A 15,733-nucleotide genomic window follows, 5' to 3' on the forward strand; every position below is an offset into this window, starting at 1 on the left:
AAAGGATTATCCAGATGAAATGTCAACAGTGACGGCTGACATGGACTGAGGAATGGATAAAAAGGATGTGGTCTTTTCATACAGTGGAGTATTACTCAGTCATAAAGAAGGATAAACTGGAGACTTTTATAGGTAAATGGATGCAACTGGAGATCATACTCATAAGAAAAATAAACTAGACTCTACTGTGTAAACATTGTATCGTCTCCCTAGTGTGAGAAGCTGAAAGAGTAATAAGATCCAATATAACAGATATTGTAAAATGGGAAGAAACTGTTCAAAAGGAAAGAGAAACTGGTATGAGAGAAAGGAGAAAAGGAAGGGAAAAGCAAAATAAATATATATATATATGATAGTTATACTAATTTCTCTTAGTTCATTGAAAAGAAAGATTTGTGCTAATATTGCTTGGACAATTAAATGCCTATATCTTGGCTGGGGATTTAGCTCAGCGGCACAGCACCTGCCTGGCAAGCACAACGTCGTGCGTTCCATTCCCGGTACCAGAAAAAAAACAAAACCACCACCAACAAATGCCTATATCTTGTACTCAGAGTAACTAATTTCAGGATAACAATAAACAATGTATTAACCATTGTTACTCTCCTATTATCTTGTTTTCTTTGAAAAAACAACAACAGTGACGGGTGGGAAGTCCTGCCATAACTGCTCTGGCTTCCTGTCCTAGGCCTGGCCTGTCTGCCCCTTCCTTAACCTTCACCTAACAACTTCCTTGCACCCGCTCAGTTCCAGCCGCCCAGCTCTGCCTACTTTGGGATCGATCTCGGTGGTGCCCCCACGCGTTGGCCTCTTTCTGGGGTTGGCATCAGTAGCTCCCTCACATCCCCCACCTCACGCCCAGCCTACAGACTGTCACTGCCAAGTTGTCCTCAACTTCAAGCTTCTTTTTCTCACCTCACCCTCCTCCTTCTTTCTCTCCTAAGTTGATCTGTCCTGAAGACCCAGTTGCCATAGCCCCCTCGAACCCCAGCTACCTCCACATAATTTCCTCTCCCTGGATCACTGCTTCTGAACATCATGGAACAAAGCACTTTTCTACAACTAGCCAAGGTCAAGCTTAAAGCTACGTACACTCTTTTCCCAGCTCTGTCCCTGAGGTATTGGCTCCCCTTACGTCCTCTGGAGTGCTTCACCCCACGAAACATGCTTTTATCTCGCTGAGCCCGTGGGTCCTGGGAACTGCTGAGCCTGTGTCCCTCACAAGCTGCTCTGCCTGAGGAACTCAGGGGCTCTGCCAAAAGTGGCTGGCCCTGTATGTGGGGAGAGGGACATCGGGGGAGCAGGGCCTCAAACAGTGCAGGAAGTAACAGCGGCTGAGCCAGTGAGGGATATTCCTGGCACCAGGAAGGCCCCAGCCCATGGGGCTGACGCTCCTGTGTGTGCTTCTTCCCGTCTCCCAGGCGGCCAGGGCACAAACAAGATGCTGCCTCGTCTTCAGTCCCCCACCCTCAGCCCTCTGCAGGTTCAGATGGGCTGAGGAAGGAGATGGAGCCAGCTGAGACCCAGACTGGCCATGTTGCTCAGCCACCATTACTCCCTTCCCCCAGACACTCCTTGAGTGCCAAAAGACCAAACAGCATGAGCTGGCCTGTCCCGCTGCCTGCCCAAGGCCTCCATGCTCCAGGTCCATGACCCGCCACTGCACCACACCCCTGGGGCCAGGAGCAGCAGCAGGACCAGGGCTGGGCCAGGGCTGGAGCCCAGCCCTCACTGCAGCCCCACCAGCTCTGTGATCGGCGGGGCCTGCACCATGAACTCCTCATAGCGGTCGAAGAACAGCCAGAAGCGAGCCAGGTAGGAGTCCTCGTTGTACGGCAGCTGCTTCTCGCGGAAGAACTTGGACACCACAGGCTTCACCTTATTGAGATGGGTGGAAGGAGGAAGAGCCTATGAGCTGGGACTGTCGCTCACCTGTCTACGTGGTGGTGGGGAATCATCTTCCCAGACCCAGTTCCTAACTGTTTTGTCCCAAGATGCTGAGGTGAGCTGAGGGGCTGAGGTACGGAGGAACTCCTGCCTCCCCCAACCCTACTGCAGGCAAGAAAACCAGGGGCTCCCTGCGTCCCCCCATCCCCAGGGCTTCCTGCTGCATGACAGCTCCTTTGGCACAAGGGAATGAAAAGCACAGCTCTCTTTGCCAAACAGCTGCTTCATGTCAAGCACTTTAGATCTATGTATTTCTTTATTCTGTCCTCAAAGTAAGCACTGCTCCCTCCAATTTTACAGACAGGGAAGCTGAGGCTTAGAAGACTTGTCCAGAGTCTCACCACTAGCAAGAAACCTGGGTGTCTCTAATCTAAAACCCACACGGCTACACGTCCTCCGAGCCGCTCTCCCGGGTGACCTCTGACCGGGCCAGGGTTGGACAGCCTGGAGTTCTCGTTGTCCCCGCTCCAGCCCAGTCCTTATTTACCTTCAGGCACATGTTGTCCGAGAGTGTGGGGAAGAGGTGGTGCTCCACGTGGCAGCTGATGAGTGAGTGGCCGAATGCCCAGTCCAGCACCGGCAGCCGGGGCAGGTTAAGCACGCCCAAACTCATCATGTGGATCCGCCGGGGCTTCTTGTCCAAGGAGAACATGGGGAGCCCAATGTGCTGTAGCGGACACATGGGTCACACTGGGGGCCAAGCGGCCCTGGACCTGCACCCGGCCCCAGGTATCCTCACCAAGTAGGGACCCAGTAGCTTCTCTGGCCTCCAACCCTGCTCCAGCAGGACCTGGTAGAGGGATGAGGGGCCCGGGCTCCTGGTCTGTCTCGGATGCTCACCCAGTCTGTGTGTCGGGAGCTGAGTTTTGCCCTTCTCTGGGCCTCTTTGCCCATCTGGACAGTGGGGGAGTTGGCCTGGGCATCCTTTGGATTCCTGATACTCAAATGCCCACGATTACCTACCATTCATTCTCATGGTGCTATGCCTCATCCTAGAGAGACCTTAGCTGATCTTCTACCACTCAAAACCTTACTCATCCTTCCAGATCACGTCTGGGCAATCTCTGCTACTTTCCTCACTCAACAAGTAAGCCCAAGTGCCTCTGCCAGGCGCTGTCCTGGGTCTAAGGGACTTGGAAGTGAATAGGAACTTCCCTCCAAGCAGGACAAGCAGACAGGATGTAATTATGAGGTTAAGTAATGAACAGTACTTGTGCTGAGTACCAGCCTGGCGTACAGGGAGCTCGAACCTGGCATGCTCACTGACCAGAGAGCAGGGGGCACCCCTGTGGAAACAGCAGTGGAACTGGACGTGAGCCCCTGACCTCTCACAAAGTCCCCTGCCTTAATCCCCAGTAGCTTCCTCTGCCTGCCTCGTGGCCAGCTGGGCCCTCACTTCGCTTGGGCATCCACACACAGATGCAAGCACACTCGCTGGCACTGAGGAGAAGCCAAGACCTCACGCGCAACCCAAGCTCTCCGTGAGACGACTCACAGAGATAAGGTGTGGCCAAGAAGGAGGGGTCCCTCCCCAGGCGGCCTCTCTCCCACAGAGCCCCAGGTGCCAGGTGGGAGGCCTCACCTGGAAGATGTTGACGTGGAGGTAGGGGTGGGCCAGCAGACACCTGATGAGCAGCATGCAGGCCAGGGCCGAGCTGGGGCTCTTGAAGCCTGACACATTGAGAAGCAGCCAGTAGTGGGAATAGAGGCCCAGGGAAATCAGGCCCAGTGTCTGCAGAGCTGACCTCAGCTCCACCTTCCTCAGCCGCTCTGCCAGGGGAGCAAGACTCAGAGTGAGGGACGGGGGCGGAGATGGGGGAAGTTTTGCAGCCGTCCTGAACCGGCTGTCCAGTGGCCAAGGGTGCTAAGGTAGAGAGGGTGGTGTGAGAGTGTTCAGTGAATCCACACTACAGCCCTGAAAAGTGTGGTCACCCATCGGATGGATAAGGAAACAGAGCCATTAAAGAACACGAACAAGGTCAAGACCTGCCCCACACTCTTGTTCCCTCCACCCTGCGGTATTGCTCCCGTGATATCAACAGTTACAACACATGGTGTGATTTCTGCGAGCCATCTCCTGAGCCAGTGAGGTGAACCTGTGGCACGCATGCCGCAGAGGGCTGTTGGTTATCGCTGAAAGCTCTAAAAGGTTCACTGTCACCGTACACTAAGCCTTCTTAAATCTATGGCCTCAGTGTGTGTTCACACCACTCTGGAGCGGCAAATAAAGAACCACAGGCTCACAGAGGTCAAGTTACCCGCTCACAGTCATCAGCCAGTAAGTGGCACAGCTAGACTTGGACCGGGTCCGGGGCTCTTTCCACCCTGCCTAGACATGTGAGAAAGTCTCTGTTGGTCTTAGTTCTGGGCCTCTGGCTTCCCCCATAAGTGGCTTCCATGAAGCTAGAAGAAGGAAGGAGGGGCTGGGAGCAGGTTTTTGCAGGGTCCTCAGACTCACGCAGTGGCAGTACTCACCGAGAGCCACCAGAGGGGTTACAATGGGGACTAAGAAGGGTGCTAGGAACATGTAGATGTAGCGGTTGAGGCAAGGCAGCTTCCATGTGCTCGAGTCCCCCAGACCCACCACATTGGTGTAGCCATGGTGCAGCTTGACGTGGCCATGCTTCGCATACTCTGCAGGGAAGGCAGTGCATACCTGGAGGAGAATCAGAGAGGACAACAGGCGCAGGTCAGGCACAGTCAAGGGCCGCAGGACCTGGGGATGCCTCAAGAACAAGCCCAGTCTCCTTGAATCCTCCAGCCCCAGAGCCTTCCTGGCCTGCACAGACAATCAGCCTTGACCGTCATCTCTGAGGCACTTGTGACCCCAGAGAGGCAACCAGACGAAACAACTGTATCCATTTGGTATGGCTCTGCAAAGCATTAGGGGACAGGGAGGCCAGACCCTGGATTGTTCCTCTGTCACTGACCACCACCCAGATAACCTCTCAAGTCTCTGAAGCTACTATTACAGGTAAGGCTGGCAGCCCATGCAGTTACTCTGCGTGTGTTGGAAACCCCTGCACCTTCCTAACATTGCTTTGCATTCTGAGCCCATAGCAGCAAGGAAAGGAGTACAGAAGTGGCCTGGGGATTAACAGAGACCATCTCTCATCACAGTGTGGGACGTGGGTGCCATGATTGGGGGCTGAGTGAGCTTTTCCCTAAAGGTGACTCTTCTGGCATGAGGCCTGGATGGGATTCTCTGAAGCTGCTCATGAGGACTTGTGCTTTCTGACTCTCACTCCTAGAACAGTCATTCTGAATGCAAAGGAGGCAGTATGGCATTTCTTATGCATATGAATATGCATATGTGAGCCTCTTCCAATATTTTATCCAGGCCAGCAGACTTTAGTAATCTTACCAAAGATGCTGCCTGCCTGATTTCAGGACAGAGTGAAGGATTTCATAATATCGGTCTTTGGGTATAATAGGTAAGTTTAATTGTCAACTTGATTGGTTTGGGGGCTATGTAAGGGACTAGTGAAGCACATTTTAGGTGTGCCTAGGTGAGTCTTGGAGGAGTGACCTTGGGGTCTATATCTCCTCCCCTGCCCCTTCCTTTCTGCTGCTATTTCCCTGCTCTGCTTCCTGGCTGCCTGGAACTAAGCAGCTTTGTTACCCCACACCCTTCCACCATGACGCTCCTACCCTGAAGCCAGCGAACCATAGACTGAATCCCCCAAAACCGTGAGCAAAAACAAACCCTTTAACTTGTGGATGTCAGGTATTTGGTCCCAGCAACAGGAAAACTGACCAATAGGAAAACACAGCAGGACTCCTTCGCTGCGTGCTCAGTAGGTACCAGCCTCAGTGTTCTCCACTTCCACGTGCTCCCTAACCCGGGGGGTCAGTGGTATTGTTATTCACAGTTCACAGAAGCAGCAGCTGAAATAGGGAAAGGCCACCTGACCCCAGGTCACACTGCTAAGGGACAAGATTTGGACCAGGAGGCCCAGATTCCAACCAAGATAAGGATGATGCTCCTGAGATGGGCCAGCCACTGCCACAGCATGCAGCCAGGCTCTAGGTCCAGTGAACAGAAGCAAAAGCCGGAGAAAGCTGAGGAATAACACTCTCTTCATATTCTGTCCCTTGGAATGAAGCAAACTGAAATGTAGGCAGAAGCTCTACCTAAAGGACACTAAGGAGCACATGCGCAGATTTACAGAGGCCATGGGAGGATGATATCCGGTCAGCAAAGCTGTGCAGGACCCTCTGAAGACAGAGGACTCAAAAGTGAGTGCTGATTCCATGACAGCCTTTCTGCCTCAGCCAGGACAACAGGGTGGGACACTTTGCTCTCGGAGGATGCAACCCACACAAGGACAGGTTTTGCTCTCTGCTTTCAAAACCTCGCCAAGCACAGATTGTGGAGGAGGTGGCAGAGGGTGGGCAGATAAGTCAGTTAAAGGGACAGCCTCTTCCAGGCCCACTGGTCTCATGAGCCTCACACACTGGGACCACACAGTCAGTTTAAGTTAGTGCCAGAAGCCTTTAGCTGCAGGCTCAAGGAGGGCACAGCTGGGGCCTGTGGGGTCTGAGGCCCTCAGAACCAGTCCGGCCTCCGCCCAAGGCCTATTACACCCTTGGATTGTTTCCCATGTACTTGGAAGAATCAAAGGTTTGGAACTAATGTCCTCCCACGCACTCTTCCACAGGCCAGTCCTATCTGCATAGCTTCTTTTGTCAGAAGTCAGCTGAATGCAGCTATCTGCTTAGTGATAGCTGATTTTCCTTCTGGCACCCGTTCCCCATCTCACAGGCCAGCAGCCTATTGCACTTTGAGTGGCAATGCCCCAAGTGACCTGGAGCCTGGCCCCAATGGACAGTCTTGAGAAATGTCACCCTCCAGGGCCTGGGGGCTCCTCAGCAGGTTCTCACCCATGTGCTCAGGCTTGTGGCTGCTGGGAGATAGATAGGCAGTGTCCTGTGTGACATGTGATTGATGACTCTGTACACACTTCCACTGTCAGTGAAGGATTTTGCCTTTTATAGGAATAAGAAGAGAGTCAAAGGGCCGGGGATATAGCTCAGCAGCACAGTGCCTGTCTGGCAAGTGCAGGGTCCTGAGTTCGATTCCCGGTACGAGAATACAGAGATTCTAAGCTATTTCTACAACAGCGGACTTCTCACTCCATTCAGATGTTTGTTCCTGAGAAAGCAAGAAAGGGGTACAGGATCTGGAGGGGAAAGATGGGTCCTGGAGCATCTCTTGTGCCCACAGCCCATCCACCATCTGCCCATGGGCAGTGAGAAATGAGGGTCATTTAAAAGTCTTGCTGAAGAGGATCCCACATCTACACCCAGAGAAAGTTCCACAAAACTCACAGCTCCCCTCTCCCCTTCCTCTTTTTCTTCTTGCACAGTACTGGGCATTGAGACCAGGGCCTTCACGCTGAGTTACATCCCTATTCTGTTTTATTTTTTGAGATAGGGTCTCACTAAATTGCTAAGTTTCCCAGGCTGGGATTGAACTTGCAGTCCTCCTGTTTCAGTCTCCCAGAGGGCTGGGATTACCGGTTTGTGCCACCACGTGCAGCTTGGCACTGCCTCTTAAAGTCATTGCCACACTCTGTGCCTGACAAAGGCATCACAGCACATCCGTGTCCACCTTAGTCAGGCCCAGACTCTGCTGAGCATAATTTCTACAATATCTTTAGCTGAACTTCAGGGGCCCCCAACTCTCCTGTGTTCATTCTTTCATGCAATTATTCATCCACTTGAAGCATCCTCTGAGTCCTGCGGGCACTGGACCCCATGCTGGGCCTGCGGGGGATACCAGAGACAGGGCCTGGAAGGGGACAGAACCCCACAGAGCACCTGATGGGCTCACTCTGACCATGGTGAACCCACTGCCATCAAACGAGTACTCCAAGTGTCCCGTTCTGTGGCTTTCACTGCTGTTCCCCTCCTGTTCCAAGAGTGGCTTAAAGTGTGGCTCTATTCATGCTGGTCCTGCTGGACAGCTTGCCTCTCACCCTGAGGACCTGAGCTCAGGAACTTGTATCTCCCTGAGTAGGGCTGCCACATGCAGCCAGTGAAAATACAAGAATACCCAGGTAAATCTGAACTTCAGATAAACAACAGACCTGTGTCGTCTTTGGGATATACTTATAAAAAAATTGCTTATCTGAACATTCAAATTTATCCAAGCATCCTATATTTCATCTGGAAAAACTATTGCTGCAGCCCAGAAGCCCCAGCATTCGGAATCCAGCCAGGAAGGAGTTGCTCATCCTGGGGGAGTTGGCTGGGATGGGAGGAAAGGGAGCCAGGCAGACCACAGCCCAGAGTATGCTCTGCCTGAAGGATGCTGCCCTTGGGATGTCCCAACAGAGCTCTGTCCTACCTGTGCCCATCACCTCAGGAGTGGCCTCCCGTTGGCTGTGCCCCCAGCTGCAGCCCCAGCCCCTGCCCTGATGCTTCCCGTTCTTCTCCCGCTCTCCCTCCGCTAGACCCTGCCCAGGCACACCCTCTCCTCCCTCCTTCCCTCCTTCCCTCCACCCTCCCCATCCTCACCGCTCCTCTCTCAGCTGCTCTCTGGCCTGTTACCCGCCTCATTAGCCTCAAATCCAGCAGAGGGACCCAGTTACAACTAGCTTTGGTTGCACCATAATCTTATGTTTTTAAATACTGCAGTATACTGTTTACTTAACAAACACAATAAGGAGAAAACTTTTAAAGAAAGATACAAAAGAGACAAATAACCCCCATCATGTTCCAAAAGGAAAATGGGCAGCCGAGGACCAGGAGAAGAAAAAGACCTATCCCTGTACCTTCTGAATTCTGACTTACAGAAACACATTACCTATTTAGAAAGTAAAATAGCTTTAAAAACTGCCAACATAATCCAAGTATGGTGGTGTGCACTTCTAATCCCAGCATTCAAGAGGCTGAGGCAGGAGGATCACAAGTTTGAAGCCAACCTAGGCAACCTGTTGCAAAATCGAAATCAGAAAACCTACCCAGGTAGACACTATTTCTTGCCACAGTTCAAAGTCCCAGGCCCTCTGCCTGGAACACGGGCCTCCTTGCTCCCCTTTCTCCAGGAGCCCTGTTAGATTCTAGGGACCCTAGATTTCTGAGGGTCCTCTGCACACTGCGCTGTCTCCCAGATCCGTGCCTCTGTCTGAACATCTTCCCTGTGTGAGACCACCTGCTGCATCTGAGGGCCACACTGCCATTCTGGAAACTCCCCAGGGTTTTCCGGCCTCCGCACCATCGGTGTTTGGAGTTGAGTCATCTTCTGTGTGGGGGCTGTCCTGGGCCTTGTAGGAAGTTTAGCAGATCCTTGGGCTCTGCTCAGTAGCTCCTACACTAACACACATGCACACACATGCCAGCTGTGACAGCCTAAAGTGTCCCTGGACATTGTCCAGTGTCCCCAGCACGCGGCCCTCCCTGTCTTCACGGCACTAAGATGATGCCTTAGTCACATTCTGCTGTCCTGGTCCCTGGCCACCCCATATATCATCTGTGCAGCCTTGAGAAAGTGATTTAATGCCCCACACAAATGAGTGTTTCCACACGTCCAAAACAGGTGGGCTCACAGGGAGACAGGAGTGTTAAATGAGATGATGCATGTCTAGGACCCAGTAAGCAGCCAGCAAGTATCAGCTGTTACAATCAGCGTGTGTGTGTGTGTGTGTGTGTGTGTGTGTGTGTGTGTGTGTTTTGCTGGGGATTAAACCTGGGACCTTCCCACGGAGCTACATCTCCAGCATCATCTTGACTTTTTATTTTGAGACAGTGTCACTAAATCACCGAATTGCCCAGGCCGGGCTCAAACTTGCGATCCTCCTGTGTCGGCCTCCCAGACTGCTGTGATGACAGGCGCATGCCCCCGCACACGATTTGGATCTTTATTGTCATTTGTTTGTCTCTTTCCCCACTTGACTCAGCCCCTGGGAACAGAAGGGGTCTTTTTTGTTTGTTTGTTTGTTTGTTTGTTTTTGGTTTTTCTCCGGTACCGGGAACCAAACTCACGACCTTGCGCTTGCCAGGCAGGCGCTTTGCCGCTGAGCTAAATCCCCAGCCCCAGAAGGGGTCTTATTCACCATCGTGTCCCCCAGCCCCTGGTGGCACAGGGCCAGGCACAGAGCAGAAGCTCCGCAGTACTGAGAGGATTGCTCCCGCTGCAGGACCAGGTCACAGCCTTGGCCCTGGTTCACCCACTCGGAGCCTCAGCACGCAGTCTCTGCCCCCAAAGCACCTATCACCCCGGGACCTCCTCCAAGTCTCCTCTCCTGGCTGGGTGTCTACTGTCCCGCTCACCAAAGTCCCCTGAAGTCTCTACCACCTTTCTCCAAGCCCCTCCCTCAAGAGGCCGCTCCTCATACCCACTGTGCCAGTGCAGACTGCTGTGGCTAGTCCAGGGCAATTTCTGTTGCCCCCATCCCCTCTGCTCAGGGGGCTGTGTGTAAGCCCATCAGGGCCACCTATGGAAGAAGCCAGTATTTTGGGGGACACCCCCCCCCCTGGGGAACAGGAATCACAGTGAGAATCCCTCCCTGTGCTACTGAGGCTTTTCCTGGAGGAAGTCACACCTCAGTTGGGGGAGCAGGGAGCCCTGCTTAAAAATGCACGTTAGGAACACATGTGATAAACTGGCGCAGAACACCCATGGGCATGCGCACACATGCTAGCAATGACGGTTTCCTTGGTTTCAATATTGAGGGACATGTACATAAATATAACTATTGGGGGAAACTAGGTGGAGGATCCACCAGATAGCTTCCACTTTTGGAAGTGCTGTGAGTCTGTAATTGTTCAAAAAATTAAGTTTTTACACTAAAGTATATTTTGTACTGAAGATCTGTTTGCTCCCAAATGAATTTTAAAAACTGAAAAAATAAATTCATAGTTGAGGGTAGGAGTGTAGTTCAGTGGAACATGTGCTTAGCATCCATGAGGCCCTGTGTTCAATCCCCAGCACAGGGAGGAAGGGAGGGGAGAGGGAAGAGGGAAAAGAAAAGGAAAGGAAAGGAAGTCATAGTTGATTTTACTCAAACAAGAGCGCTCGGGGTTTGGGTGGGGATAAGCCCAGAGAAGGTCAAGGAGACGCCCAGGAGCTAATGGCTGCACTAAACTCAGGATGGAAGGGAACAAGGCTGGCGGTTCTCAGCAGTTTCCACCCCACAAGAGACCAGGATCATGGTGACAGGCAGTCCCGACGTGACCACTCTTTCTGCAGGGCACGGGCACTGTGCAGGGCTCCCTGTGGACCCACTGTGACTCCGCCCCTGTGCACAGCACAAAGCCAACTTCACAAGGAGTGTCTGTTGCTGAGACACAATACAGAGCTTCGTAACTGGCACAGCCTGTTCCTGCCCACTCAGGGGAGCGTCCTGATGGTGCTCCTGTGCAGGACAGTCCCCAGAGTCCTCTGCTTCCAGAGGGAATTCTCCGCAGGCTCAAGACTGAAACCACCATGTGACCTCCTCTCCCACCTGATACCCCACCTTCCAGTGGCCATCTGCACGGGGCACCCTTTTCTGGAAGTCCCCCAGGATACAGCTGGTGGCGCCAGTGATGTAATCGGGACAGGTTGGGCCATGAGCTCTGCTGGGGAAGGCCAGAGCTAGGGAGAAGGCTGCTGCTAGGAGGGATGGAACTTGCTCTGCTAGGCCAGAACTGGGTCCTCAGAGAGAAGCCTACCTGGTATGGGGAGGGTTACATGATTTGGATGTAGAGTGCAGGGAACGCCCCTGCCCCCCTGCACCACTGCCATCCTCTCTGCCCCTCTCCTCACACCCACTGGGTCAGAGAGGCCCTGGTCCCACCCCAGCTTGGAGCCGGTAACCCCGGAGAAATCCCAGCAAACGCTGCGTGCCTAAGAAAGCCCATGGTACTCAGCCAAGGCTACAGCACTGTCAGGATCCTGGAAGGAAACCAGGGCCCGGGACTGCACGCTCTTGCAGAGGCGGTGTCTCTGAAGGTCAAGGGGAAAGGCACACACCCCACAAGAGAAGGCAGAAAGGGAGAAAACACCAGCCTGTAGAAGTGAGAACCATGGGTCAAGGAAGGTCAGGGCTCCTCAGAGATCCAGGTTACTCGAGACCTTGTCCTGTGTGCCACCCAACCCAGCCCCCAACACACGCCTGGCTCTGTGGAGCTCGGCAACTTCTCTGTTAGCAAAAACAAGACAATAACAGGAAAATAAATGCCGCCACAAACGGTTCCCTCTGTCCTTGCAGCTGACCGTGCTTTCCCTCCAGGGAGAAAAAGTGCTTTCCCTCCAGGGAGAAAAAGCAAAGCTAACACTCACGGAGCATCAAAGTCAGGTCTGTGGCGTCTCACCAGGGCATGCCAGCTCCATGAGAGGGGCCACGTCGTCACGCTGGTTGATTCCACGGGAGAGCTAACTCTGGATGTTGAATTAAGTACATACCCAAGGTCAGAGGAGCCAGTGGGGATGGGGTTCCAACTGAGGGTCCAAAGGCCATGCCCTTGACTTCGGGCTCCTGCCTGGCCTGTAACACCAGCAACTTCCTGGAAGACTGCAGTGGCCCCATGCATGCCAGCTGGGGAGAGCGGGTGACCCATCCCCTCCCACACCCAGGGATTGGACCCTCAACAGAGGTCAGAAAATGGAGAGGCCCTGCTCACGCAGGGTACTGGAGCACCCAAGTGACAAATTACTTGTGCCCTGCCCCACAACTCACTGCAGCACCTGCCAGTGTCACAGGACGAGGTGGGAACCAAGCTTTTTCTCCTCTGCCTCGAGGAGCACAGGCCTCCAGGTGATCCTCTGTCACACAGCTTTTCCCTGGACCTTGCCCGTTGTACCTAATTCCAACTGCAGGGTCATGGCCAACAAATACTAACGGAAGACATGCCAAGAGCTCAGGCCAAGACATGCCTATGCAGGGGCTGAACAGATAAAGAGGCGAGAGTGAGGCCACTGGGCTTCCTGGGGACAAGACCATGTACTGTAAGCAAAATTCAGCCCCATGGCTGCCTGGTCCCACAGGTCACCGTGTGCTGGGGTTCTGTGGAAGGCTTCTCAGAGGTGGCATCCTCCGCTCCCTGCCACATAGGAGCACCGGGTGTATACAGCTGTGTGTGTGTGTGTCTGTGTGTCCACATGGGCAGGCAACTGCTGCCCTTGGCATGTAAATGCAAGTATGCACCAACTACAGCACGTATGTGTACATGTATGTGCTTCTCCATACATAACAGCACACATGAAAGCTCCCGTATCGGGGCAGTCAGGATCCAGGGTTCTTGTGTGGGCAACTTGATAAAAATGCAGCAGGCAAGGGCCTCTTCTCCAACAAGCCTGAGGCTCCAGGTGACTTGGCTATGTCCCCACATTTAAGAGCCCCATGGCCATCTGTGTGCAATAGTCACTCAGTCCTGTAGTCACGTAGTCCTCAGCTCTGCTCACCCCCAGCTGCCTGTAGGCTCCTGGCACACAGTCCAGCTTTGAAAATCCAAACAGCTAATCCTGTCCCTTCAGACACAGCACTGGGATAGTGCCTATGCACACAGCACAGCCGGCATTGCCCCCGACTCTCCTGGCAGGTCACACACTCAGTGGGGTCTGACCTGGAAACCCTGGATCTGGCCCACACCTCCAAATCTGCCTGGGGCCACAGCCAGGGGTCACTGGAAAGGATCCCTGAAGATCAGGGGCCTGTGGGCTCTTCTCATCCTTTGCCCTTCAGCAATGTGTGCTGGTGAGAAGAGAATGGGAGGGACGGGGGGAACGGGGCAGAAAATGCTAGGTGAGAAATATTGCTGTCACTCCGCTGATACGTTATAAGGTGTGTGCATGTATAGTTATACGAAGTTTTATAAAGTTACATGGCTTTATGCAAACTTAATAACTGAGTTTTTATGAAAAGCTAATAATTAAGTTAATCAGTGGTGGTGACCAGTCCCTGCCAGAAAAGGCCTTTTTCAGTTATTGCCCCACAGTTTTCTTCCTAAGGGGCCCGGGTGGCCAAGCAAGGCTCATCCTGGAAAGGAAAAGGGAGCGAGTCTGGCAGAGAATCCAAAGAGGCCTGCAGGCCAGTCGGAGAGGGCAGCCAGGCAAGGAGCCTCTGCCTTCCAGGTCAGCCCGCAGGTGAGAAGGCAGAGCAGGGAAGAGTAAAGAAGGGAGAGCAAGAGTCAGGAGAGAGAAGGGTCCTTTCTGGAGGCCTGGGGGAGCAGAGCCTCCTCAGGACCACTCAGCCATTGCCAGGAATCACAGGGGCATGACCCGGAGCTGGGATGCTGGGCTTCTCCCCCCTTTTTGTTTGTGGGTCACATTTTAAACCCTGATTGCAAAAACCTTGAGACTTTGATGGTAGCCGCGGGCCGAGGCAGACAAAGAGCAGGGCCTGCCAGCCACAGACACCTTGTAGGAGGAAGAAGCTCTAGTCACACTTGGCCCAGCACTGCAGAGAGGAGAGTGGGCCAGGAGAAAACAAGGTGCCCCGGCCAAGTCCACTGGCCTAGGGAGACACTGGATATGCATCACACAGCTCTCTACCCACGGGTGCAAACTCACTCTGAGGAGTTTGGAGAAGCACACAAATGCTCACATGCTCACGGGCGCGTGCACACACACACACTGCATTAGTGCATACTGCATGCACACTTGCATTCACATGCCAAAGGCAGCACTGCCTGCCTGTGTGAACACACACAGCTGTACACACCTGCATACTTGCATGGAATAATCACCTCACCCACATGGTACCAGTGGCTCCCCTCCCCAACACACACACACACTCACCTCCACAAAGAAAAGTGCTAAGATCCTGTTCCAGTATTTGGACTCAGTGAGGGCGTTGTGAGTGGCCAGGTGACTGCCCTTGACAGTGAGGGTATAGTGGCACACACCCAAGACGGAGATGCCAAAGGCAAAGATCAGGACGTTCTCAGAGCGCAGGCACAGGAGCCCTGCAGGAGGGGCAAGGGAACAAAGTCTGTCTGCAGCTCTGGAGATCTGGACCCAAATAGCTCACTCTAAAATCCCCGCCAAAGCGGGGCTGACACAGGCAGGAGTGGCGTGAGGTGGGTGGAGCGGTTCTGTGTGCCGGATTTGGGACAAAGCAGAGCCCCTGGGCCTCCCGTGAGACTCTAGTGGTCCTGACACTGGTCAATCTTCCCCCTTGAGCCCCAACACGGTGCAGAGATGGGGGCTGGTACTATGAGGATTCCAGACCAGTAGAGGTCCAGGAGAATCCCCACGCCCCCTCCTCACTCCCCTCAGCCACCCCTGGTGTACCCCCAGAAAATCTTCCCCCTTCCCAGGCCACCTCATTCCTCCCCACCCCCCAGGGCTCCTCAACTTTCCGCTCTGCCACCTTCATGCTATCAGCCTTCCACCTCCAGCGCCCAGCTCCTCGGGACGTAAGGCGGGACACCCCAAACCAGACTTTCTGGTTTGAGATGTGTCCTGAGGTCCTGAGGTCCCGGGCACGGGACGCCTGCACTCGAATCTTGCTCCCTGCTCCCCTCCAGCCGGCAGCACACTCCGCATCGCCGTCGCTCCCCACCGCCCCGCATCCCAAATCTGTTTGCTCCCCTGCGTTCCAGTCCCTGTGTCCCTCACCGGCCGGCACGGCCAGGAGGCTGAGTGCCAGGATGGCGCAGTCCAAGCCGCGGCGCTCCCACCACGAGCTCGCCCTCACCACGTCCTTCACCAGCCGCTCCAGCTCGCCCAGCAGCTCCTCGGCCCCGCCGTCCTCCCGGGGCGCCCGCGCCGGCTCCATCGGCTCCCTGCACGCGGGTCCCCGCCGCCCGCCCCCAAGGACCAGGGGACTCCGGTGCGCGTCCGCGGCGCCGGGAG

At 54.0% G+C, this 15,733-nt stretch overlaps 1 protein-coding gene across 1 annotated transcript; it reads right to left on the minus strand.

Annotated features, from left to right (window-relative positions):
• Positions 1-476: 476 nt before the first annotated feature.
• On the minus strand, positions 477-15,733 carry Fads6 (fatty acid desaturase 6). The gene is made up of 6 exons (XM_005412260.2): positions 15,497-15,733; positions 14,675-14,841; positions 4,423-4,603; positions 3,530-3,717; positions 2,435-2,614; positions 477-1,878 (listed from the first exon to the last, which is right to left on the minus strand). The coding sequence occupies exons 1-6, from the start codon at positions 15,654-15,656 to the stop codon at positions 1,729-1,731; spliced, it is 1,026 nt and encodes a 341-aa protein (XP_005412317.1). The 5' UTR covers positions 15,657-15,733; the 3' UTR covers positions 477-1,728.

This window comes from Chinchilla lanigera, unplaced genomic scaffold, assembly GCF_000276665.1.
Source record: "Chinchilla lanigera isolate Chin_1 unplaced genomic scaffold, ChiLan1.0 scaffold00152, whole genome shotgun sequence".
In the NCBI taxonomy this organism is placed as follows: Eukaryota; Metazoa; Chordata; class Mammalia; order Rodentia; family Chinchillidae; genus Chinchilla; species Chinchilla lanigera.